Source organism: Nannobrachium achirus (genome assembly GCF_963921795.1).
Source record: "Nannobrachium achirus genome assembly, chromosome: 5".
NCBI classification, from domain to species: Eukaryota; Metazoa; Chordata; class Actinopteri; order Myctophiformes; family Myctophidae; genus Nannobrachium; species Nannobrachium achirus.
Genome location: NC_137814.1, coordinates 27,601,117 through 27,624,950, shown reverse-complemented (window position 1 = coordinate 27,624,950; position 23,834 = coordinate 27,601,117). Strand labels below are relative to the sequence as shown.

Sequence of the window (23,834 nt, the reverse complement as noted above, 5' to 3'; positions counted from 1 at the left end):
TGGAAATATGCAGTGAGAGCCCAAACATGCTTACACAGTTATTCATTATGTATAAGTCCTATGATGTCTATGTCATCTGACATCATACCCTTTTATGCCCATACATGAAGATTCCTGTCTGTAGAACCAGCCACACAGATATGGTCCGTCTTGGCCATCTGTCTTGGCCATACTGTATATGGATTCTATTAGTGTGGTATGTGGCCCATATGGCCTCCATATATGGGCATTCCCATATGAAATCCTGTTAGATATGGGCTTAATATTGATGACATCACGGAACTCCATATATGGGCATAAAAGTGATTCTGGTAGAGTGACATCACAGTGAAGCCAGAGCGTGATGTCAGAGCGGCAAACCCAATCTGTTAAGAGTGGTTCCCCTGACATCACAGTGACATCAGAGCATGATGTCAGAGCGACAAACCCATAGAACCACAGTGTCAGGCGTGACAGAGATACATACATACATACGGACAAGCTGTGACAGTTTACATACTAATCTGCGACCTATGGTCGCAATTAATATAACATTTTAGGCCTAAAGTGGTTTTTAAAAAAAGTTTAAAAACTATCTTAACATGGCAGATGGGTGGGCTGCATATGCTTTTGAGAATTTCAAGTGGGCCCTGATCCAGAGAAGGTTGGGGACCACTGTTGTAATGTGTTGTGCACCGATGAAACTTTCTCCATTACATTTCTGAGACAGAGACGGGTGACCAGTTGACAAACTAAGGTGACACCTCCTTCCCTAATCTTACGAGGGCCGGGTCCTGTGTTGGCGTTAAAGCTAAGCGTTTCATCCCATTTGATTAATGGGCTTTTACATTTTACCATTATCCCAATAAGCTAAAGTACTTAAGGGTAAAGACCTCTGCATGCAGAGACTTCTGCACAGCACAGCACCAATCTGCTCCCACAGGGCTTGTTTGTGGGAATGCAGTTTACAGGGCCTAAAGGTCAGTGGGGATAACGGCTATGGCTTTGTGATCTGATGTTTGGCCTATCCAGATTGGTTTCATCAAGTCTGAACTAGCCTGACATGGCCAGACTAATATCACAACATAGATATTGGTCTAGAATCTCTGTTTGGAAATTGCATTTCCAAGGGGCAAATTAAAAAAATGCCTCTGGTGTAAACCCACCGATATTTGCATACTAGGACCGAATTGGTGCCCCACAACTTCAGGAGCAGAGAAATCCAATCACAACCTGGAGAGGGCCTGCAGAGGATTTTTTTTTGCACTTGCCCTGAACCATAAAAAGAAACATGTGGAAAGTGAGTTTTGCTAATGAGATTTGAACCACATTCCTAAATGGTTTGAAATTCTGATTTCTAAAGATGAGCCTCGGTCTGGACGCTTGGATGGACACTGAAGCTTGATTTGTACTTTGTCATTGCGACCGTCAGGTCGCAGTTAATATCAAAACCTCCACCGGCTGTCTGTCACGTCACGTCATACTTTTGCCCTACTCATATCTCCGCCATCGTTGCCCCTATCCATGTGAAATATTCCACACACACTCCTTGCCTGCCAAACCACAACCTTCAGGACCCCCGGACCTCCACGGACACCCAGGGACCCCCTGCCACCGCCGCCAAATAGTGCAAAAATGACCAAATCAACACCCCAACTGGGCTGCTCACGGGGTATTCCCGGGGACCACCGACTCCTGCTGCTCCAACAGTCCTTCACCTTCATTGGTTTAACTTTGCCCAGCCCCCTCCCCTCATTGGCCAAAACTTTATTTGGCTTTACTCAACCGTTTGTCGTACAAACTTGTGGGTGGTGTCAATTGACTTGATTAAGAGTCCTTCACCTTAATTGGTTTAACTTAGCCCCGCCCCCTTCTCTGATTGGCCCAAACTTTATTTGGCTTTACTCATCAACCGTTTGTCGTACACACTTGTGGGTGGTGTCAATTAACTTCATTAACAGTTTGCCAGCCGAAATAGAATGGTTGTTGGTAGATTAGCCGTGAAATTTCTATTATTGTATTGTGATCTGAGACATAATATTATGTTTATAAACATGAGCCCGCCACCACTCCTTCTTGGACCGCACCGTTGTTTTTTCTTTTTTTTTTCCCCCCAGGTCATTAGCTCACCGTGATTATCTGGATCTCCGTTGGGATAGAGTGGTAGTTTTGGCCGAGCATCGATCTCCCCGTGCGTTTCGCGTGCGCGATCCGTGCGCATAATAATCCATGCATATAATCCAAGAATGACTGAACAGTCGATGTGACCATTTTGGCTAGCTTAGCCCTTAGCACTCCAGCTATGCTAATGTTATCCTCCAGACAGTAAATGGACGGTGTCAAGGAAGCATGAAGAAGGAAAGGCCATGACGTCACCTCTGCTTCATGTCAGAGCAGCCATGAGCTATCGATGGACGAGCGGTGACTAGGGAAGGTTAGACGATCGCCGATTTTCGGATAAAAATCATTTATTTCGGTTTTAATGACCCAGTACGGGAAAAGACGACGCGGCTGAGACTCCTTGCTCAGATGTCCGATATATTCCGGTTTTAATATTAAGGGGCACCCCGTGGCTTGGAAAGGGTTAAGAGTCCTTCACCTTAATTGGTTTAACTTTGCCCCGCCCCCTCCTCTGATTGGCCGAAACTTTATTTGGCTTTACTCATCAACCGTTTGTCGTACAAACTTGTGGGTGGAACCAATGCAACTTACAGGCCTCTTTGTGTATACTGTGACCTGTCGGACGCTTATCTCCCGATTAGGGAGTCTTACTGGTATAGTTTAGTTTAGTTTGTAATATCAAAAGAAAACAAGATATCGTGAAAGAAAAGGAAGAAATCAGCAAGCTTAAAGGTAATATATCACTATAGAGAGTGTTTTTGTTACAAGGTTAAAGTTCTATATTATGATATCATACTGTATCATCAGTAATCATTGCTACAGTATAAATTGGGTGTTCAGTCACAGTGCCTCCCGGTCTCTCCATCTCTTTAATAAACAGAAAATACAGTAGGTGACAGAATTTCAGCCAATCAGGAGAGAGTATCAATTTATCAGCTTCATTTTGGTGTGTTACTGTTCCAATTTGTGTCTGCTAATGTGTCAATGTGTCATGATCACTTCCAATCTCACTTGTTTAATCTCTGGTGGATAAAATTGGTATCCTGACCTGAAAATGCATTTCCTGTTTAATAAAGAGCTGGAGAGACATGGAGAGTCCTGTTATTGAATAAACAGCATGAACAAACTAGCATTAACATTTTCAAGAAATGCAATTATTGAGGGGAAGTCAGATTACTTACTTAATGCTGGTCTAAAACATGGTTATAAAACTAGACAGGTAAGCTCAGGGTATTTGGAACTTCCTAAACGAAATTCAGAAATACTAAAAAATATATATATATATATTTATAGAACCACCCAACAATGGAACTCATTACCTGGAAATATGAAACTAATCAAAAGCAAGTACTTATTTAAAAGATCTATTAAACAATTATTAATTAGAGAGACCACACAATTTGAATAATCTATGTTTTTGTACATGTTTTACCTATATTTCTGTATTTCATTATTGGCATTTTAATGTAACTTAGATTTTGACTGACGAGTGTCACTTGTTTTTTGTTTGAATATTGTATGTTTGTGCTGTTTTATGTGGACCCCAGGAAGATTAGCGACCGCGGAAGCTAATGGGGATCCGAATAAAGAATAAAGAATAAAGAAGGACAATTGGAATCCAAGTGAAGAGATACAGATAGATTTTGAAATGGCCGCTTCACCACAGCATGCATCCAAAAATGGACAGCAAGTGGACAGTAAGCAGTAATTAAGTGTATTTTAAGAACTACACCAGTTAATTATTAACAGACATGCCTGTTCCCCTCCCTTCCCCTCCCTCCCATTCATTACAGCCCACCGCTGGTGTGTCATAAGACAGCAGGTCATCTGCATTTCACCACCGGGCAATGACCTTAACCTATAACTATTAAAACATTACAGATATACAAGCTCACAGCGCGCAAGCTTGTAGATCTGCTATTTTCTTGAACATTTGAAAATTCCAAAGTCTTTGAATATTTTTAACCCGATTCTATAAATCCTTCTTCTAAATCAGTGGTTCTCAAAATTTTTCATGTGAAGGACCCTCAAAATTACATGCATTTGGCCACGGACCCCCATCTCAAAATATGTTGTTCCAGGGACCCCCCAGAAGCAGATATTTGAGTTACAAATGTTCGCTTTTAAAAAGATATATTCAAAGATTTGCTAATTTTGCTCACATCTACAAGCTCAAAGTGAGCTTGTAGATCTGCTATTTTTTAATAGCTAAAGTATATCAAATAATTATAGTCTATATGGCTTTGCTGTCCATGCTGCCCCTAGTGGCACAGGGTGTACCCTCCTCAATCCCTCCTCACACCATGACCGAGGAGTTAAGGGTCAGAGCATTAGAGTTGAGATTAGGAGCAAGACGGGGGATCAGCAGACGGATGTCGCACAGAGAGACGCGGCTTAGCAGGGCGGGGGCACCTAGAGTCCGAGAGAGGATGACCCAGAGGAGAGAGAGAGAGAGAGAGAGAGAGAGAGAGAGAGAGAGAGAGAGAGAGGAAGGGAGAAAACCCAAACCGAGACGGGATAGGAGGAGGGACGGGGACTGGAGAATGATAACGAGACACGCGGTATGGGTACGTTCAGAGAGTCAGAGACAGATGCATTGACCCCCATCCACTCCCATGTTAAGAGAATAACCCGGAAGAGGCGTTAGGTCTCTGATCGAAGATGCATTATGCCGTTGCGGGGTCACAAGCTCAAGGGTTCAATACAGGTTCATGGTTCAGCACTGCTGTACTATCATAGCCTAGCACAGCTAAACAATCCACCCATGTTAAAACAAGGTGGGGATGTTAGTTAGCTGCATTAGTATATAGTCTGGCCAAGCCAGACTAGTACTCTCACCAGGTAGAGACACTCACTAACCAATGAGATGCTGGAAGACACTCACATTAGCTGCTCAAGGTGTGAAGGTTCAAAGGTAAAGGAGTAATGCTGCCTGTAATAGGCAGGGGCGAATGTACATAACCTGTGGAACGTACCCTGTGGACTCAGTGAGGTTAGAAGTGGATTAGGAAGGGAAAGAGGAAGGGTGAATTAAAAACAAAACACAAACACGCACGCACGCACGCACGCACACACGCACACACGCACACACGCACACACGCACACACACACACACAGAGTATATAACGTATACTATACACTGTCACAGCCGTGTTGGAGACACCTTTTTCACTTCGTCATCCCAGGTCTGTGCATCTATAACCTCTATTTCTGCAGTCATTATTACAGTGACAAAGTACAAGGCACACCCAGCTCTGCAGAGGATCCAGAGTCATCTCAGCCCTCCATGGTTTAATATCCAGAGGGATTAGCCACAGTACAGGGAAGCCTGGCAAACTCCTAGCCGGCTGGCCTCTCACATGCAAGCTTATGGGTCACTTTTACCCAGTTACAATCCTGAAGCTGTCCCTATGAGAGCACTGCTACCTGGTGGCCGCTCATAGCACTAACACTCATGTTTATGAAAAGTTCTGTCATTTTCAGACACAGCCAATGGACACAACCTTATACTGTACACTTGACCAGGGACACTTTTCGCCTCTACACCATGTTTCAAAACATGCTTCACACACAGTAAAGGAAAATAAATACGGAGTGTTAATATCTATCTGTCGCTGTCGGACAGCACAGAACCCCTAGCTGTCCACAAAACATTACTTTTCAGGAAATGGATAAAAGTACCTGTTATCCGAGGGATCCAAAGTAATTCTTATTTGTTAAGACTTGTTAATACTACTTGTTAATAATTTTTATTGGTGAAATATTAAAATCCACAGAAAGCATTAAACACTTTTAACATGGTGTCCTATTGGGCACATCAATATGGAGATGGACGGTTTCTGCCTGACAGCGACAATATAGTTCCGGAAGATCAGTGAGAGTTTTGATGGACAGTACCTGTGGCACCTAGAGGATGTCCTTTAGAGATGAGCCCCCCGCTGGGGTTGACCACAAATTTGCCCCCGTAGGTGTTGTCCCCTCTGTCAATCAACTCTCCTGCTGTACCTGAAATGATCACATAGTTTAAAACAGTGGTTCTCCAACATTTGCATGTCAAGGACCCTCAAAGTTATACTGTATGTATTTGGCCACAGACCACCCATTTGAAAAGGATTGTGACCCATAAGAGAAGATTTGCCTAGATTTGTCACAGTTTGTCGTAACGATAATAACGAGTATCATCCCATCCCTAGTCCAGGCGTGGTGAGGCTGAGACTCACCCTCTGGGCACAGCCCCAGCGCCTCGTATGTGATCAGCTCATTGGCTGAGAAGCAGTCGTGCAGCTCGACCACGTCGACATCGCTGGGCTGCAAGCCTGCCGCCCCGAAACACCGCTTAGCCGCCAGCTGAGTCATATCATATCCCACCTGGAAGGAGGAAAAGACAGAAAGAAAGAAATACCATATCGTTTACTTTATCATGCTACACAGCGTCACACAAAAGCATCCAAAGTAGCAGATCCACAAGCTCAGAAGCGAAATGTTTGGTAGATCTACTGAATTTGAATCCTGAAAAGTAATAGCTTTGAGGTATGCACCTGACAGAAACAATACATCAATTGAATGAGGTGTTGTAGATCATGCAAGAAGTTACATTTCCATATTACAGTAACATAACCTTTTACGTCTTTTCATAAAGTAATGCCCTATTTTGTCGTACAAGAGTGTCACACAAGTGTAGCAAAGATAGCCGAACTACAACTCATAACGCGGCGCGATGCAACTCGATGTGAGCTCCAGTCCAGGCAGAGAGAAGGGAAGGCGGGACAAACCCCTGATTCTCACCATCTTTATGCAGCTGTTTTCTTCAAAGGTGGAGGCGAGGTCTGTTACCATCTCCTGGGCCAAGATCTCCACGGCCTGGCCCTCCAGACCGTGGCTCCTCACAAAGGCCTCACTGGCCAAGACCGCTGCTCCAGCGCCATCTGAGGTAGGGCTGACAGCAGAGATACAGGGTTGGGTCAATGTGGTCATGTCACGCTAGGAGTTAAACTGCATTAAAAACGGGCCATATACAGCACTTGCCAAGACGTTATACAGTGTCACGGCTAATGACCACAGATGAACGTGCCCCAATATCACAAGTATACTCAACTCAATAACATCCTCCATGCATGTATGTATTTTTATGGTACTCACTTCACACACCCACTTGACTGCCTGGTGAGCTACTGTACTTGTACTGTACTCCAAAGCATGCACAGCTGTGGTAGCACGTGGGAACCAACAATAGAGCTACAGTACTTGTGCTAATGATATACGTTGATCTATAGAGAAACCACTAGAATTTTTCTAGTGGTTTCACATTCCACTAACCACATCATTCACCACCACTCATACCCACAGTAATACGTATTGATAGTATGAAGTATCTAATATTTATATCTGCAATAATTATTCAGCTTTGGCAATTACCAGTCTTTTAAATAACAATCAATGTGGTCTGAACAATTGGGCCTATATCTATAGATGCCAGGGAAGGATCTCTTGTTAATGTGACACATGAGCAGTCTCCATATTAGAGATTCCAGTTCCGTTTGGCACTGAAAACATCCTTACCAACACTGAAAAGCAGCACTGCCTGGGACACAAGTGTTACCATTACTGTGTTCCTATACAAGAACACAGTAATGGTAAAATAAATAATGTTATTGCCCAAAATTGTAGTTTGTAGCTTGGGTAGTTAAACTACAAAAAAGTAGTTACTACTCAACACGCCACACACATATGAATGTAGTTGACCTATCAGAAGCTACAGCAAAAAGTAGTTAAAACTATGTAGTTCAACTAGTACAACCACATACGTTTCATTCTCCCCAACACTGATGAGCACTGCAACCTAGAAATAAATTAACCATCATTAGTAGCCTGTGGCTTTGATTTGCGAGGCTCTTACCAGCACTGCAGGAGAGTGAGGAACTCAAACACTTTCTTGGAATTAAAGACCTGCTCCAGACTGTACTCATTCTGGAACTGAGAATACCTACACACACAGACAAGACACAGACACACAGACAGACAGACACACACACACACCCACACACATATATAAAAATAATAATTTCTCTTCAAATCATTCAACTAAAACACCAGCAATTGTTTTCACCCAAAACATCAAGAGAAATGAGATATGGTCTGATTTACATAAATGCAATCAAATGTTTTTTCACAATTTTCTCCATGTATTCTTTTCATCTTTCTTTTTTTTTTCATAAAATTCAATGTTTGTGAATTAGCAGTTTTTGTATACTGGATTTTTTACTTCAATTGAAAAGATGCTGTTAACATTTGCTAAATGGGCTGTGGACAGATATTTTAAGTCACTCATTTTACACATTTAGTGCCAACTTTCGTACACAGCATGCCTTTGAATTGCATTCACTGTTTTGAAGAGTAGCAGTGGCTTAGGAGTTAGAGCAGCCGCTTATAGAAATCGGAAGCTTCCCGTTTCGATCCACAGCTCCGCATAATCTCTTTCAAGTGGAGTGGGCAGAGCTGTGAAAGGTCTGCCTATGCAAGACTAGTGTCGAAGTGTCCTTGAACAATGGTTTCATCTGCCATCGGTGCGTGTGTGTGAAGCCCTTCTAAAGGTCCTTTATCATTTAAATGTATAGCACATTGCCTCAGATGCAAACCCCATTACCAACACACCATATGTTGGCATCTTTTTCTTTTCTGTAGTAAGCTGTCACCGTCGTTTATTATTCGGGAGGATTTTCTCCTTTTTCTTCAGACCTGTACAGATGCTTATTTCATTCTATTTCTGTGTCTTTTTTGGTGTTTGTTTCTTTTTCGGTGTATTTCTTTTTCGGTGTATTTGCACTACGGCAGGTTACATTAATATTATGCTGTTATCTTATTTTTGCCATTTATCTGTATCACTATATCATTTTATGTCACTCTATCATTAGAACATCATAGGAGATGCATATAGGCCAGATCTATTCCATCAGGGATCCATTTGAAAATGTTATACAGCCTGGCAGCCTTTCCTGGCATTTTTTTAAAACATGGAAGCAGAAACTGTAACTGCAATTTATTATTTTGTACAAGTATGTGTATGTATTTTTGTTTTCTCTATTCTTAAATCCGATATTATATTTATACCATGTATGTTCTGTGTTTGTCCTGTTAATGTCTTTTTATGTGTCTGAGGGGTGTGGGGGGGTTGGTCTGTAGGTTCTATGTTTAAAGTTTTATGTATAATGGAAAACCAATAAAAAATACCTTGATAAAAAAGAAAAACACATTGCTTTAGATGCAAGAAAAGCAGGAACACACTGAATAACAAACTATGCCTTACGGGTTGTTGGTGGAATGCTTGTGGTTCTTCCACCCGATTTTGGCAAAATGTTCCGGTTTAGTACCTGGAAAACACACAAACCGCAGACACAAACCATGCGTTTTACATGCTGAGGCTGAGCTAACTGCATACTTCAGATGGAACAAAAGCGCTAACAGCAATAAGCAATTCAATTTACAATGAAAAACCTGTCACATTTCACCATACTTCCATACATAAACTTACCATATTTCTCCATATGTTCCTTGCCAGCATTGCCAAACATCTGTGCAGCTGCTGGTGCAGCAACCATGCCATGGCGGTTGATCATCACCTCCATGTGCTTGTCCATGGGGTTGGTCCTATCCATGAACTAACGGGCAGATATGGAAATTATAGCTGGGGTATGGGAATTAACCACTATTAACTAAGTACTTTGACATACAATGGCTTAGGGTTAAGAAAAATAGCTGTTTTAGCCATTTAAAGATTTTGAAAATCTTCCTTATAATGACATGCCCAAAATAGGGTGCCAAGTTGAAAGCGGTTAAGCTTTAATATACTCTGCAGTACCACGAATCGATGTTGCTTGCTGAAAATAATAATATGATTTTCAAGCTAACACCGCTTGGAAATCAGCTCCCTATGGCATGTGACACTATCATGATGCGATGGGGTATAAAACTACACTTTAGGAACGATATTGAGTTATTAATCTCAACTAAATTGGCTTGTCAAAATAACTAAGCAAGGTTACAGTGTAAAATAACTAAGCAAGATTACAGTGTAACATATTGACCATGTGCGATTGTGCGCGCACGCACACACACACACACACACACACACACACACACACACACACACACACACACACACACACACACACACACACACACACACACACACACACACACACACACACACACACACACACACACACACACACACACACACACACACACACACACGATATATGGTTCTTTACCTTTGCGGACAAAGAGCCTCTTTCCATCTTCTCAAACCCAAGGGCAAGCACACAGTCAGCAAGACCTGCAATAAGAGGTGGGTGTAAGAAATGTGTATGTGTGTGTGTGTGTGTGTGTGTGTGTGTGTGTGTGTGTGTGTGTGTGTGTGTGTGTGTGTGTGTGGGGGGGGGGGGGGGGGGGGGGGGGTAAGTGAATCTACTTACAAAGGCACCTTTAATTTATTTTCAAATCTTATCCTCCCGAATCAAACATAACAGCTTGTGATCAGAAGTTCAGAACCACAGATTGAGTTTTCACCACTAACTCTGCCTAACGCCTACTCCATACAGTAGGCATTATAACTATAACATGTCATAGCCAACACCCAACTACAGCATTGTTGTGAAGTTCCTTATTTAAGTTGTTAGACGCCCACGCGAATGTGTGTTCAGAACCGATAAAGTGTTGGATAACACAATTTAATTGCTCTTCGCAGCCTTTTGGGGACTGTCACATTGAGCCGAAACCGAAACCCTGTCCACCAGATAAATTAGCCACTCAATTCCATGATGGAACCATTGAGAAACCCGTCTCTACCAGAGAAACTCTCCATTTAAAGCCTCTAACTGCTTGCTGAGCAGGTGTTGAAGGGAGTGCTTCAGACTTCCTTTCCTTTTTTTGGTTGTAATGATTTGCCACGCTGGAAAAGTATTTATGTTATTGATACTCGGGTACAACAAAAGTTATAGTGCAATTTGCAGGCAAAGTTAGTTTCATTTGTAAAAGCCAACTGTTATAAAAAAGAACAGAAAAATAGTTCAACTGTATACAGTAACTGTAAATAATAATAATCAATGCAAGAAAAACACTGTAAACTGGGATCTGACAGCCAGGACATGTTGCAGCCATGAATCCTTTGTTTTGACTCTTACAACCTCTTGCCTAACTCACCTCCCTGGACCAGCTGCCGGGCCATGTAGAGGGCAGTGGAGCCCGTGGAGCAGTTGTTGTTAACATTGATGATGGGGATCCCAGACAGGCCCAGGCTGTGGTAAATGGCCCTCTGGCCACAGGTGGAGTCACCTGAGGGACAACAGCACAGTTTTATATGTTTGCATTTGTTTGTGTTATTTAGTATTGCAGGACCATCTGACGTAAACCAATATCCCACCAGACCATGGACCAAATGTTGAAAGTTAATGTCTCAATTTTGTCAAATTGTGTCTTAACCTTCTTTGACAATCCAACAATTAACTTTATCTTTGCCTTCAGAAGGACAAATAAAAGCAACACTGCAGACATACCGGTAGACAGAAATTTATTTTGGTATTTTATTTTTGTTTACAGTATACTGTTGAACTAAATACAAAAACGTTTTCATATTGTTCCATAAAATATGGTTATTGCTTATGACATATCGGAGAACTCCAGCCCAACAATATATATAGAGTCAGTATTAGGCCCCTTACCATACACATATCCTACACATGCTTGCTCAATCGCAGAATATGGGATTCCGGCATCTGCTAAAGCCTTTTGACCTGAATCAGAGAGGAGGTATGAGATGTTAATCGTCGTGAATAACAACTCCCATTTCACAATATTTGTCTTAACAATGATACATGTAACATGACCGCGTATGTCTATAGGCTCTCACCATAGTATATACTATAGTCTCTATTAACAGTATGTACTGTAGAAAACATAGTAGGAAGGAATAAGCACCTGCTTCCTTTGCCATATCAGGATAGTCAAAGTCCTCCCGGGCTCCAGGCTTCTCAAACTGGAAGACAAATTCAAGGTCCAGTATTTTAATATTATTAACTCGATCTTGACCTATTGCACACCTGTCCAACCTGGAAGGGCTTTTTTGAACCTTCCAGAGTTTTCTTCCCGTCTTAATTGTAAGGCCACAAAAGATCAATTGGACAGTATTTGTGGTTAATGTGAGATCACATATAGTGCTGGATTAGAGCCAACACACACATAGCTCATGTAGATGTTATATTGAAACCAATGTAATTTGAATCCACTAAAAGAAACAAGATGATAGTTCTGCCGACTTGTTTGTCTCAAAGGCACATTTCAATTGCACTGGCATCTGTTTTTGTACAAAATGCCATACTTGGAGATTGCCCAAGTTACATCTGATCATTTTTGGAATGGGTCTCTGATCTGGACCCTATCACAAGTTGTTGCCTCAAGGTGCCCAAGGTCCGCTCTGAACTTAGTAAATCTACATTTAGCTTCTGTGGCCCTACTACCACATGGAATGCCCTGCAAAATACTAGCCGCAACTCTGGATTTTCTTTTAAATATGTAGAATCTAGATTTTCACCAACCATTGACAGCCCAAACATGCAAACAGAAAAGTCCAATCTGATTGTATACTATTTAACTCACCAAGATTGCACCTGTACGGAAACCTGAAATTCCTCTTACTATCTGCGTAGTGTTTGTTTTGTAAAAATCCACATTCTGTCAATAAATTATGTGCAGGTGATTATTTTGAAGTTTGGAAGCTCTTGTTGGGAATCACTCAATGGTCCTGCAGTGCATACCACCGGTTTCAAAATTGCACATAATGCAGAAGGTAGTAGGATGTTGCAACTCCAAGTCTCCAACACTGATTATCATCTGTACAGAATTTATTGACAGAAAGTATCTCATAAGTTAAAATGTCTACGGTGGACTTTTATGAAACAAACACACTTGACAGTTCATGATGATAATTCAAACTTTCCATACAGCTGCCGTGTTGGTGAGTTTAACATTTAAAACAATCAGATGTTTCTGTTTGGATCTATTGTCACTGTCAGTGGTTGGTGTTGCTACTCTAGATTCAACATATTAAAAAAAATCGAGAGTTGCGGCTAGCAGAATACATTGAGATTAAACACTATTAGTAGTCTTGAGTCATTTTAGAACCAAAAAAATCACAGTCACGTCTCACCACAATATGTAAAGTGTTTTAGAAATTTGCTTTAAATTTGTTGTGGTTTTGAATTGATAGCGATTGGACTATTGTGGTTAAAATAGGGGGGGGGGGGACACTACTATTATCTAGCAATATGCCTGCGATGACACCTGTTGTGTCAATGCCTCCAAGTGGCCATGAATCGTGGACTTTGATAAACCTTGCAACCAACAGATAACGTCAAATTACACTAAACCAGCACTGAGTCTTATGTTATACAGTAGTAATAACAGTTGTATTACAATCTGTGGTCCGTGTTTGGATCAGCTTGCTGAGCTGTCAAACCACACAATGTAGCTTAAACCAACTCAACAGTCTGATGTCATAATAAGGTTATTTCGATCCATAATAAACAACCACAGGCTTCAATGCGAGGTGAGTGATTGTGCAAGAGAGCTCATGGCTAAAGTTATAGCGTCTTCTCTAATAAGTCCAAGTTCAGTAAATCCAAGCTGCTGGCAGTAAGATCAGCACCTACAGTAGTGCTATTTACCTTTGTCATTCCAACGCCTATGACAAACACTCTGTTGCTGTTCTTTAGGGGTGCCATGGTGGTGTTACTTCTTCTATCCAGTATCCAGAGTGGGGCAGAGGGCAGCAAGCAGCAGCAGCTCAGCAAAGAACACAGCAAGAAAATAATACACAACCTGAACTGAACCAGTGTCAAATCATAGTTCACCAATGAAAACAGGACTTCCGGTTGCCGACTTCAAAGTAAAATCCATATTGACACATTTACGTGTGTTCATTTGTATTTATTTTTTGTTAAATATTCATTTCATTGTATATGTTGTAATTCGTGGGGGTGGGGGTGGGGGGGTAGATTAAATAAGAATATTTGTATGGGTAAATTGGGGGAAATGCGGTCTGCTGGGCAAAAAAAAGAAAGAATATTTGTTATCGATGAGCTGAATACCTAGGACTTCCGACGTAAAAAAAAGAACGTAAAGGGACTTATTTGGGGTGTTTAACTGTTCTTGTACTGTTCTAAATTCTTTTAATGTATTGACTATACTTTTTGTTATGTTCTCCATTTTTGTCTAATAAAATACTCAACTGATCTACAAGCTAAGCAACGCGTCGCATTGCGACCAACACGGCGGATCATTTAGCTTGTAGATCGGTTCTTTCTGGCGAGCGACACTCTCGCGAGATGATTTATGGCCCGCCGTACGGCGGGGTCGCGCACCAAATAATAGCCGATCTATAAGCTCACAACGTGTCGCATCTGCCACCCATTGTGAGCTTGTAGCTCGGCTATTTAATCCGTTTGCGTCTCGCGCGACCAGCGCCAACGTCTTACGTCATCACGCAGGGTCTGAATCAGCATGTACTACAGCACGAGCGGGTGACAGACAGTTCGAGAAGAAACAAGCAGCGTTTGTTGTTGTTGTAGGTAAGAATTAGCAAAGAAATCCCTGCTTTCCTCCTCGACGTAATAACCGATTAAATACTTTGTTTATACTCACTCATATACACTTATTTCTTGTACATAGTATCTACGGTTATCGAACACAATCTGGTCTGACGATGGCAGAGAGCGACTGGGATACCGTGACCGTGTTGAGGAAGAAAGGGCCGACCGCCGCTCAGTCTAAATCCAAGCAGGCCATTACTGCCGCTCAGCGCCGCGGCGAGCAGCTGGAGACATCCAAGAAATGGTCGGCGGGGCAGAACAAGCAGCATCTGGTGACCAAGAACACGGCCAACCTGGACCGCGAGACGGAGGAGCTGCACCACCAGAGGGTCCCCCTGGAGGTGGGCAAGGTGATCCAGCAGGGCCGACAGGAGCAGGGCCTGACGCAGAAGGACCTCGCCACTAAAATCAACGAGAAGCCGCAGGTCATCGCCGACTACGAGTGTGGGAAAGCGATCCCCAACAACGTGGTCATGGGCAAGATCGAGAGAGTGATCGGGAGGAAGCTGCGTGGGAGAGAGATCGGACAACCGCTAGAACCAAAAACGACCAAAAAGAAATGAACGCTAAGGGACTCTGATGCAACATTGGCAACTTCCTACGCCGCCGCCACCCTCCTCCACCTGCTTGTTTTGATTCTGAACCCAACCACCCAGGTGTTTGCTGCACACTGCACAGTTTTGGCAAAATGCTGCTGTTTGCCTCTACATAGAATGTTGTGGATCTCTGAAGTACCACGATGATACATTTTTGATATGCTGTGCAAACGGATATGGCTACAGTATATAAATATATATGTTATGTTAAAATAAATCAATTTTGGCAATATATTGCTTGCCTCTACATTTAATTTGGCAATATATTGTTTGCCTCTGCATTTCGTTTGGCAATAATGTTTGCCTGTACATTTAATGTTGTGGTTCAACCTTCAGTTTTGATATGCTGTACCCACCAATACTACTTTATATGTTGCATTAAAAATAAACCAACTGCAACAATTTTGGCAATATAGTGTTTGCCTTTACATTTAATGTTGTGGTTCTGCTAAGTACCTTGATATGTTTGCCGTACACCATTCAGTGGTTCTCAAATGGGCTCTTTTGGGTTCCAGGGTATCCCTAGCAAAATTGGTTAAATTTCATTATCATTTCATTAGCTAGAAGGATTGGTTAATGGCAATTCAGATTTCAGATCATAGGTACACTGTTCTGTCCCCACCTACTTTACAGACAAGAAATTCTGTATTAAATCTAATCAAAGAATACTCTCACGAGGGACCCTGGCTCTGAATGATTTCAAATGGGGTCCACTAATCAGTTTAGGGGTCCTTGACATTGAAATGTTTAAGAACCACTGCTGTACCGACCCAAACCATGCTTTTAAAGCCTTTAATGGGTAAATCAATCTACTTCTGGTTGTTACAAGGCCAGCTGTGTGGCTCACTTGATGCATCTCAGATTCTACTTGGAATGAAGCCCCTATTTCCCCTTTAGCAGGCTCAAAGGGACTTGCCTTTTACAAGACCACCAGAATTCTTGCCTGGTTAAATACAAAATAAATTAAAATATCTACAGTGATAGATGAGCAATACAAACATGTAGCTACAGTATTTTTTTCTGAATTTGATTTGGTAAATTATTTTACAGCATGACAGTGTTTTCTTATGCCCCATTGTGTAGTTTTTTTGCAATACATTAAGATGCAATACACTAGATATTAAGAAAATATTTAAGCAACAAACGTAACTGCTCAGAAAATTACTGAAAGCACCATTATAACTCTTTATTCACAAAGCATGAATAAGCACTGAATAAAGCACCGTCTGCTTGGTGGTATATCTTGTTAGAAGCATGACATGGTTATTGATATCCAATCCTGTTGTCTGACCCCCGCTTTAGAGTTGAACCACACTGCCTTAGGGCCAGTGAGCAAGTCCACGGAAGTTTGGCCATTAAAGTCCTTGTCCAGTAACTTCGTTGTAGGATGCCTTCAGCACTTGATGAACTTGTGTGTAACCTCATATATCCCCACTGACTCGCTGACCTTCTCATCATAATCGTTCCAGTCCTGAAAAACAAATACCATTATGATCATTTTAGCTTATTTTCTTTTTTGGTTTATTTTAACCACATTAACCTATTTTGTGCATGACATTAAAGGCAAAAAATCTCCCAAAACACCCTAGGCCTATAAGCTGGATTTACACGTCATGTTTACTCTGCAGTAGTTTTTATCCTTAACTGGAAAATAAACTACAAAATCAGCCTTAGGGTGCGGTCACACCAAACTGGAATTTTCCCTATGCGGGCGGATTCTGCCAATGCTTTTCAATGGGAAGGGAGCGGTTTGTTGCTCTCTTGTTATCAGGTCCTTTGGCTTGTGTAACAGGATGCTGCACGAAGATGTTCTACCTATCTGGTGTGGCCAGTGTTCTCTGCAATTGCATACTGGGGGAGTTACATCAAGACAGTAACATACATACATTGAAGATAAATAGGATGGTGTGGAGGTGCTGGTGAATGTGAGCACAATGAAGAAGCTGGTGGAAATGTCGAGCCCCTCCAATCCCCTCCAGAAGGAAATAGTAGGGCGACCAGTGGTGAACGCAGAACAGATGGACTGGGTCAAGTCAGTCCTTTGTGCCGGCAGCCATGAAATAGTACAATGACTAAAGCTCTACCCACCATCAGGTGTCCTGTCCGGTCCGTGGTCGAATGACTTATGTGATTGTTCTAGCAACTCTTATCCTCTGTGAACAAATGACTAATGGAAGATATGAATCTTATACTGGTGTCTCTATCTTCCATTCCGGCTGTGTTCTCATAATCTGTTTTTTTTGCCTTTTGTATGACTGCTTTAACTGTTATGGCATCTACACTTCTCTTATGGGATCAATAAAGGTCTATCTTGAAACAGCTGCGACCTCGATGCAGGTGTGAAGAGGTCTGGGTTTACTTTGAAACCGACCTAGGGCCGGGATGCCTGGAGTGGAGAGCCCTTTTTTACAGCTTTGGGCATAGGCCTGAAATCATCCCAATATGAAGACTTTGTAATGGATCTGCCGTTATAATTTTGATGGGAACTCATGTTTAAGACCATTCATTGAATTTAGATGTCATACGATGTATCGGTAGGCAGAGATCTCTGACCATCTGGCTGGGCAGAACTGCACATCAGTCTGACTGCCCATAAGTCCGACATCTCATTACTCCGAAGGTGGTTAGGGTTAGGTAGGTTAGGTTTAAGCATAGTATTACTGAGGTTAGGTTCAGGCATAGTTTTAAGGTTAGGGTTACCCTCAGACTAATGGGACGTCGGAACAATGACATAGGCACCCTGGCTGAGCAAGATTATTTCTATTTAAGTCAAATGGGATGTAGATAATAACGACTATATGCAGTGATCAAAAAGTTGATTTAGGAACGATTGCCCTCTAATGTCATTTCTGTGGCAGTGGCACTCACTTTCTCTAGCAGGGTGATCTCAGGAAACGGCGTCCCAGATTCTGTTCCTTGTGCAGCAAAGCCAGCCTTTGGTGGGTATTTGAAAACAATGCAAAGTTATTATGACCATAGCAACATTCTATAATCAAGTTTACAGAATATTTCACAATGTGTCCATGAAACAATGCATTGGTGCTTTGAGCTTTTCTTTTTATGATCGCCACATGCTAGGTTTTCTGTGTGTGTGTGTGTGTGTACTGTGTAGTGAGGGTATAGTTGTCATGTCATCAATTACAGCTTCAAAATATAGCACATACTGTACCTTGCAGGCTTACACAAAGGCTAAAATGTAATTTAGATAGCATGACGTGTAGACAGATGCCAGGTCATTTGTGGACCTTTGTAGAGTTTCAATGAACAAATTATAGATTTTTGGGATACTCTACTGTTAGACTGATGATAGGTTCTTGGTTTACCTATCCTAGATTACTATTTCTATGCATTTGATGTATTACCCCATCTTTTCCTTACTTGTTACGTTATGTCACTCTGGATTAAGGGGGTCTGCTAAATGCCTACCGTAAATTGTAAATTCTCACTGGGGGTCTTTTATCAAGTGCGATGTTAATGTAAATCAATCTCAATGTGAAGTCCAGACAAATTAACAGTTACAACAAGAAGTGAGAACAACAACATCATACAGGTACTCAAATTCCGAATATGTTTTCATGTGGAACATGAAAACATATGGTAGAATATGTAGAATATGGTAGAATATGTATAGCCTAGTATGTACATAAATTGGGACGGCAGTAACTCAGGAGGTCGAGCAGCCGTCTGTGGGAACCGGAAGGTTCCTGGTTCAATCCACGGATCCTCTGGCGTTGTGTCCTTAAGAAAGACACTGAACCCCATACTGCTCCTAATGAGCAGTTTGGTGCCTTGCATGGTCCACAGTCGTGTGAAAGTATGAATATAATGCACATTGTAAAGTGTGTTGGATTAAAACACACACATATACTGTATACACACACACACACACACACACACACACACACACACACACTGTATACAGAAATCATTTGTGTTATCCGACACTTTAGAAAAGACACTTTAGAAAAGACTTGACTGGATAAATCATAACCTCAATTCTCCCAAATCATTACACTACAGTGCAGAGCAGCTCATTTTCTGAAGCAACATTACTGACAGAAGCAATGCAGTGCACCTTGCTGATGTTTCAGCAAATCATTAGCACTGTACATAAGTAACACTACGCTACACATTCTGTATACAAATCCTAGTAATAGCCAGTGGTGTAAAGTAACTAAGTACATTTACTCAAGACAAGTACAGTACTGTACCTACTATGTCATTTTGAGGCAATTTTACTTTCCGGTTTTCAGTACTTTTACTTCTACTCCACTACTGTACATCTTAGAGACAAATATTGTACTTCACCTCCACTACAATTATTTGAAAACTTTAGTTACTAGTTACTTTCTAGATTTTGATTATTTCCAAAAACAATTAACCACTTCAGCCCTATATGGCTTTTGAAAATAGCCGATCTACAAGCTCACAGCGTGCCGCATCGCAACATGTCGTGAGCTTGTAGATCTGTCATTTTCAAAAGATTGTTATTTATTTAATGAGTACTTTTACTTTTGGTACTTTAACTACATTTTGGTGCCAATACTCTAGTAATTTTAACTTTTTAATACCAAACATTTAATGGGAGCGTAGCGTTATTACAACGTTCGATAGTTCTGTGTCACATTCGTGACACTGATGAATGCTAACCTGGTGGAATGCTAACCTGCAGACGCTGGTGAATGCTAACCTGGTGAATGTTACCTAACCTAACCGCCAGCCCTTAGCTCAGTACAACTATGCCTAAACCTAACCCTTTAACCTAACCATCGAAATATCGAGATTTCACCTTACTTAGTTGCGACAGAGTATTTCTATATTGTGGTATTGAAACTTTTAAAGTAAAACATTTGAGTACTTCTTCTACCACTGGTAGTAGCTTTCACCTGAGGCTGGAAGTCAACTGGCTCCAGACCTCGACACTCAAACTGCACCATTGTCTTGAACCTCTCGTCGTCCTCTGCCTTCAAGACACACACAGCACCGAGAGAAACACAGACAACGGTGTAAGTAGCTGAAACAAAGAAGCACTGTTCATCATGAAGCACCGATGATGTTGGAGGCTGAGCTGCACTACTTGGTGAAGTGGAGCAATTCAAAACTCAGCCACGTTTGGAGCATTACGTTCATGGACAATTTAAGCCTGATTTATACTTAAAGGGATAGTTCACCCCCCATGTACTTTTTGCCAGACCCAGGGGGTCGGCCTACAAAAGGCTTTGTCGGTCTGTCGGTCGGTCGGTCCCTCTTTTCCTCAGCAGCTCCTCTTTTCCTCAGCAGCTCTACAGGTGACGGCACTCAAGGCAATCAGCCGAGCAAGGGAAGGGAGGGGCAGATGAGCAGTCGCACGCACGCACGCACGCACGCACGCACGCACGCACGCACGCACGCACGCACGCACGCACGCACGCACGCACGCACGCACGCACACACACACACACACACACACACACACACACACACACACACACACACACACACACACACACACACACACACACACACACACACACACACACACACACACACGCATCTGCCCCTCCCTTCCCTTGCTCGGCTGATTGCCTTGAGTGCCGTCACCTGTACGGGACCAGCTGAGTTGAGTTGGCTGACGAGCTTGCCCCACAGCCATACTAGTGAAAACAGCCCATCTACAAGCTCACAAACATTTCCAGCTGCTCAGCCTATAAAATCCTGTGTGTTCATGTGTTAGTTCAGTGCCATACTAGTCAAAACAGCCGATCTACAAGTTTTCATTGCGGGTCTGGCAGAACCAGGTGACCTGGTCTAGTTTTCTTATTATTACTCACCACATGGAGACTTGAATTCAGAACCGGTTCTTTGCCGGTGGAAAAGGCCCCTTAGTGTCTCCATAGGGATCCAAGCAGGCACTTTGTGTCTCCATAGCATAGGCCAGGGAACCACTGCTGATCATCAAATTATTGGCTTAGGAATGAGACAAAAACTAAAAAAATATCCATGAAATCAAGTCTCCGTGGGGTGAGTATTCAATAGAAAAAATAAATAAATGGGTGAACTATCCATTTAAATGCACGCCACTGAAAATAGCAGATCTACAACCTCAAAACGCAGTCAAAACGCAACATGTCACAAAACCATCAGCTACAGTGTTTTTGGTGCGCAACACTAAGTGCAACCAAGTTTAAGTCAGGCTCCAGGTTCCTCAGGTTAAAATGTGCAAACCGCCTCTGTGTCTGTGACATATGCAAGAGCAGACCTATAGTGAATGTGTACCTTTACTTACATTGTAAGGCGTGATAGTATCTCTCAGGATATCTATGAATAAACAGTATAGGTCATATTAATCTCCAATCTATTTTAGATTTCACTTCAGATAGTAACAACTAAATTCCACACAGTTGTGAAGATGCAGAAAGATATGTTCCTGGCTCTTACCGATAGAATTCTCCCTGGCACAAAGTTTACACTTCTGCAGCATGCTGACACTGCCTCTGCCTCCTTTTGTTGGTGTGCTTTCCTGGGGAAACAAATCAATTCAATTCATATTTGTGCATGTGTTCCTTTTACAGTAACATTGTTTTGTTTGCTAACAACAACCCGTATGGACATAAAAGACAATCAGGCCCTTACCGCGAGGGTTACATATTGCCATTTATCTGGAACCTCCCCGCAGTTTCCACATTTTAGCTGAATCAAGAGAAGGAACCAAGTTGTTTTGTTAGTTCACATAAAAGCCAACTTGTGCCCTGTGTGAGAGAAAGAGGTACAGTGAGTGATCACAGCAGATAAATCTAAATGATGAGGATTTTTTTCTATTCTTTGTAATCAATATGGTTTAGGGAAATTCAGGCATTGTATAGCAACAGCAGAAACACTGTCTAGGTAGCTGCAAGAAACTAATTTGCAACAAGCTCCATTGACAGCCCATTCATGAAGCAGAAAAGTCCTATATGATTGTATTAAACAACCATAAATTCACCAATATTACAACTGTAAGGAAAGCTTGGGTTATCCTCTTTAGCCCTTTTTTCGACTGCAGCTTTAGCACCACACTACACCGCACCACATAAAAATATCTACATTTTCCATTACACAAAAGTACCCCTATCGGTAAGAAACAAATTGACCCTTTTAACTGTGATTATAATACAATATAAATTTCTATTACAACTATCCTAATTATAATGCACTATAATGGATTATAACTGTGATTATAATACACTAAAGTATTAATATATTACTATGATAATTATAATACACTATAATAGATCATAACAGTGATTATAACACAATAGAATCTATTATCATGTATTACAACTATATCCTGGGCTGGTGGTCTAAATGAAAAGTCATTGAGTGATCAGACATTATGAAGTGGTTGGCCCTGTTTGGCCTAGTTCAGACCAACTCTGGATTGGATACTTTTTTAGTACCACGTATAGTACCACTTCCACACCACTCTACCTAGGTCCTTGTAGTGGAAAACCTGTTAAAGGAGCATTTCTATATGTCTTCATGTTTATTGACATTTCTCATAACATAGCCCTACATGACAGTCATCAAGTATATGACCGTCATGTATTCAGGGCTACTCATAACATTGACTGAACACTTTATTAGACAGAAATGTAGCACGGTGTACAGAAAGACATTAGAGCTAAAAGGATAACACAGAACGGTCCAGGGGACTTGTTTCCATTGTGGTCCCGTCCTATGTATTCACATGACAACAACAACACAGAGATAACACCAGCTGTCTGTCCCTATGGCTATGGTGTTGGTGAATGTATGGGCTTTTAACAATCAGATTGTATTCAACTTTTCTGTTTCATGAATGGACTGTCAATGGAGCCTTAAGCAAACTAGCAAAGTCAGAGATTTCAATCGAACGAGATACATCGTATGGATGGTTTTGACAGCAATGACACATGACATGACATGATGACAGAGCCATCCTTACTTTGAGAAACCAGCGGAAATCCTCGCCCACCGGTCGCACATTTGTGATATTCTCCAGGGTGGCTTTGAATTGCAGTCCGAATTTCTGTTATGGGGAGAGAAAACCAAATATGCATACTGCCCATAGTTAAACAAAAACATTGTTATGCTCGACCATGCAGTTGATATCAATACATACCACCATTTTGCAGGCTTCCGTACTGGTAACGTGCGTGCGTGTGCAAACGTAAAACGCAGGCTACTCTTGCCACAACGTAGAAATGTGACACAAGAGGTCGCTGTTCTGCAAGTTGTGATGTTTTCCCATGGCTAAGTTGCAAAAGACTGAAAATGCATTTAAATTGACAGACATATTCCTCAGAAATAATCAATACAATCATGACAATATGTATAGCCTACCAGTTTGTCCCGAGGCTTATTTATTATCCCCATCAATTATTATAAAAGCTCTGAGCTCATATTCATCATCATTCAGGAACCAAATCACTGTCAGACATGTACCACTCTGGACCACTTTTAAGTTTTATTCAAGGTTGATCCTTGCTGCCTCACACAA

At 41.7% G+C, this 23,834-nt stretch overlaps 3 protein-coding genes across 5 annotated transcripts in view; 1 reads left to right on the top strand and 2 right to left on the bottom strand.

Annotated features, from left to right (window-relative positions):
- The window catches only part of scp2a (sterol carrier protein 2a), a 35,509-nt gene extending 21,489 nt beyond the window's left edge, over nucleotides 1-14,020 (bottom strand). The window contains exons 1-11 of the mRNA XM_080725155.1: nucleotides 13,818-14,020; nucleotides 12,073-12,130; nucleotides 11,817-11,888; nucleotides 11,299-11,430; nucleotides 10,368-10,432; nucleotides 9,629-9,755; nucleotides 9,404-9,467; nucleotides 7,997-8,083; nucleotides 6,886-7,036; nucleotides 6,321-6,468; nucleotides 5,998-6,105 (exon numbers count right to left, since the gene is read on the bottom strand). Of these exons, the coding sequence (XP_080581281.1) occupies nucleotides 5,998-6,105; nucleotides 6,321-6,468; nucleotides 6,886-7,036; nucleotides 7,997-8,083; nucleotides 9,404-9,467; nucleotides 9,629-9,755; nucleotides 10,368-10,432; nucleotides 11,299-11,430; nucleotides 11,817-11,888; nucleotides 12,073-12,130; nucleotides 13,818-13,874 (1,069 nt within the window). The 5' untranslated portion in view covers nucleotides 13,875-14,020. The remainder of the gene's footprint in view (nucleotides 1-5,997; nucleotides 6,106-6,320; nucleotides 6,469-6,885; nucleotides 7,037-7,996; nucleotides 8,084-9,403; nucleotides 9,468-9,628; nucleotides 9,756-10,367; nucleotides 10,433-11,298; nucleotides 11,431-11,816; nucleotides 11,889-12,072; nucleotides 12,131-13,817) is intronic.
- LOC308284513 (endothelial differentiation-related factor 1 homolog) lies at nucleotides 13,911-15,767 on the top strand. Of its 3 annotated transcripts, none has more exons than XM_080725158.1 (2): nucleotides 13,911-14,038; nucleotides 14,821-15,767. In XM_080725158.1, exon 2 carries the CDS (start codon nucleotides 14,855-14,857, stop codon nucleotides 15,302-15,304), a length of 450 nt encoding a protein of 149 aa, XP_080581284.1. In that variant the 5' UTR covers nucleotides 13,911-14,038; nucleotides 14,821-14,854; the 3' UTR covers nucleotides 15,305-15,767. The 3 variants fall into 3 exon arrangements, with proteins under 3 accessions (XP_080581284.1, XP_080581282.1, XP_080581283.1); XM_080725156.1 differs by lacking the exon at nucleotides 13,911-14,038 and adding an exon at nucleotides 14,636-14,720; XM_080725157.1 differs by lacking the exon at nucleotides 13,911-14,038 and adding an exon at nucleotides 14,662-14,716.
- Nucleotides 15,768-16,422: 655 nt separating this feature from the next.
- On the bottom strand, nucleotides 16,423-23,473 carry czib (CXXC motif containing zinc binding protein). The gene is made up of 8 exons (XM_080725382.1): nucleotides 23,457-23,473; nucleotides 23,280-23,363; nucleotides 21,950-22,006; nucleotides 21,755-21,836; nucleotides 21,603-21,634; nucleotides 20,224-20,301; nucleotides 18,206-18,271; nucleotides 16,423-16,808 (listed from the first exon to the last, which is right to left on the bottom strand). Exons 1-8 carry the CDS (start codon nucleotides 23,460-23,462, stop codon nucleotides 16,731-16,733), a joined length of 483 nt encoding a protein of 160 aa, XP_080581508.1. The 5' UTR covers nucleotides 23,463-23,473; the 3' UTR covers nucleotides 16,423-16,730.
- Between the last annotated feature and the right edge of the window lie 361 nt (nucleotides 23,474-23,834).

Excerpts from the sequence above, each read along its gene's own strand:
- LOC308284513 (XM_080725158.1), top strand. The coding sequence starts at position 14,855 with ATGGCAGAGAGCGACTGGGATACCGTGACCGTGTTGAGGAAGAAAGGG.
- czib (XM_080725382.1), bottom strand. Across the intron at positions 22,007-23,279 it reads ATTTCCGCTGGTTTCTCAAA|CTAAAATGTGGAAACTGCGG; the intron begins GTAAGGATGGCT and ends CTCTTGATTCAG. Across the intron at positions 20,302-21,602 it reads ATACTATCACGCCTTACAAT|GCAGAGGACGACGAGAGGTT; the intron begins GTAAGTAAAGGT and ends TGTGTCTTGAAG.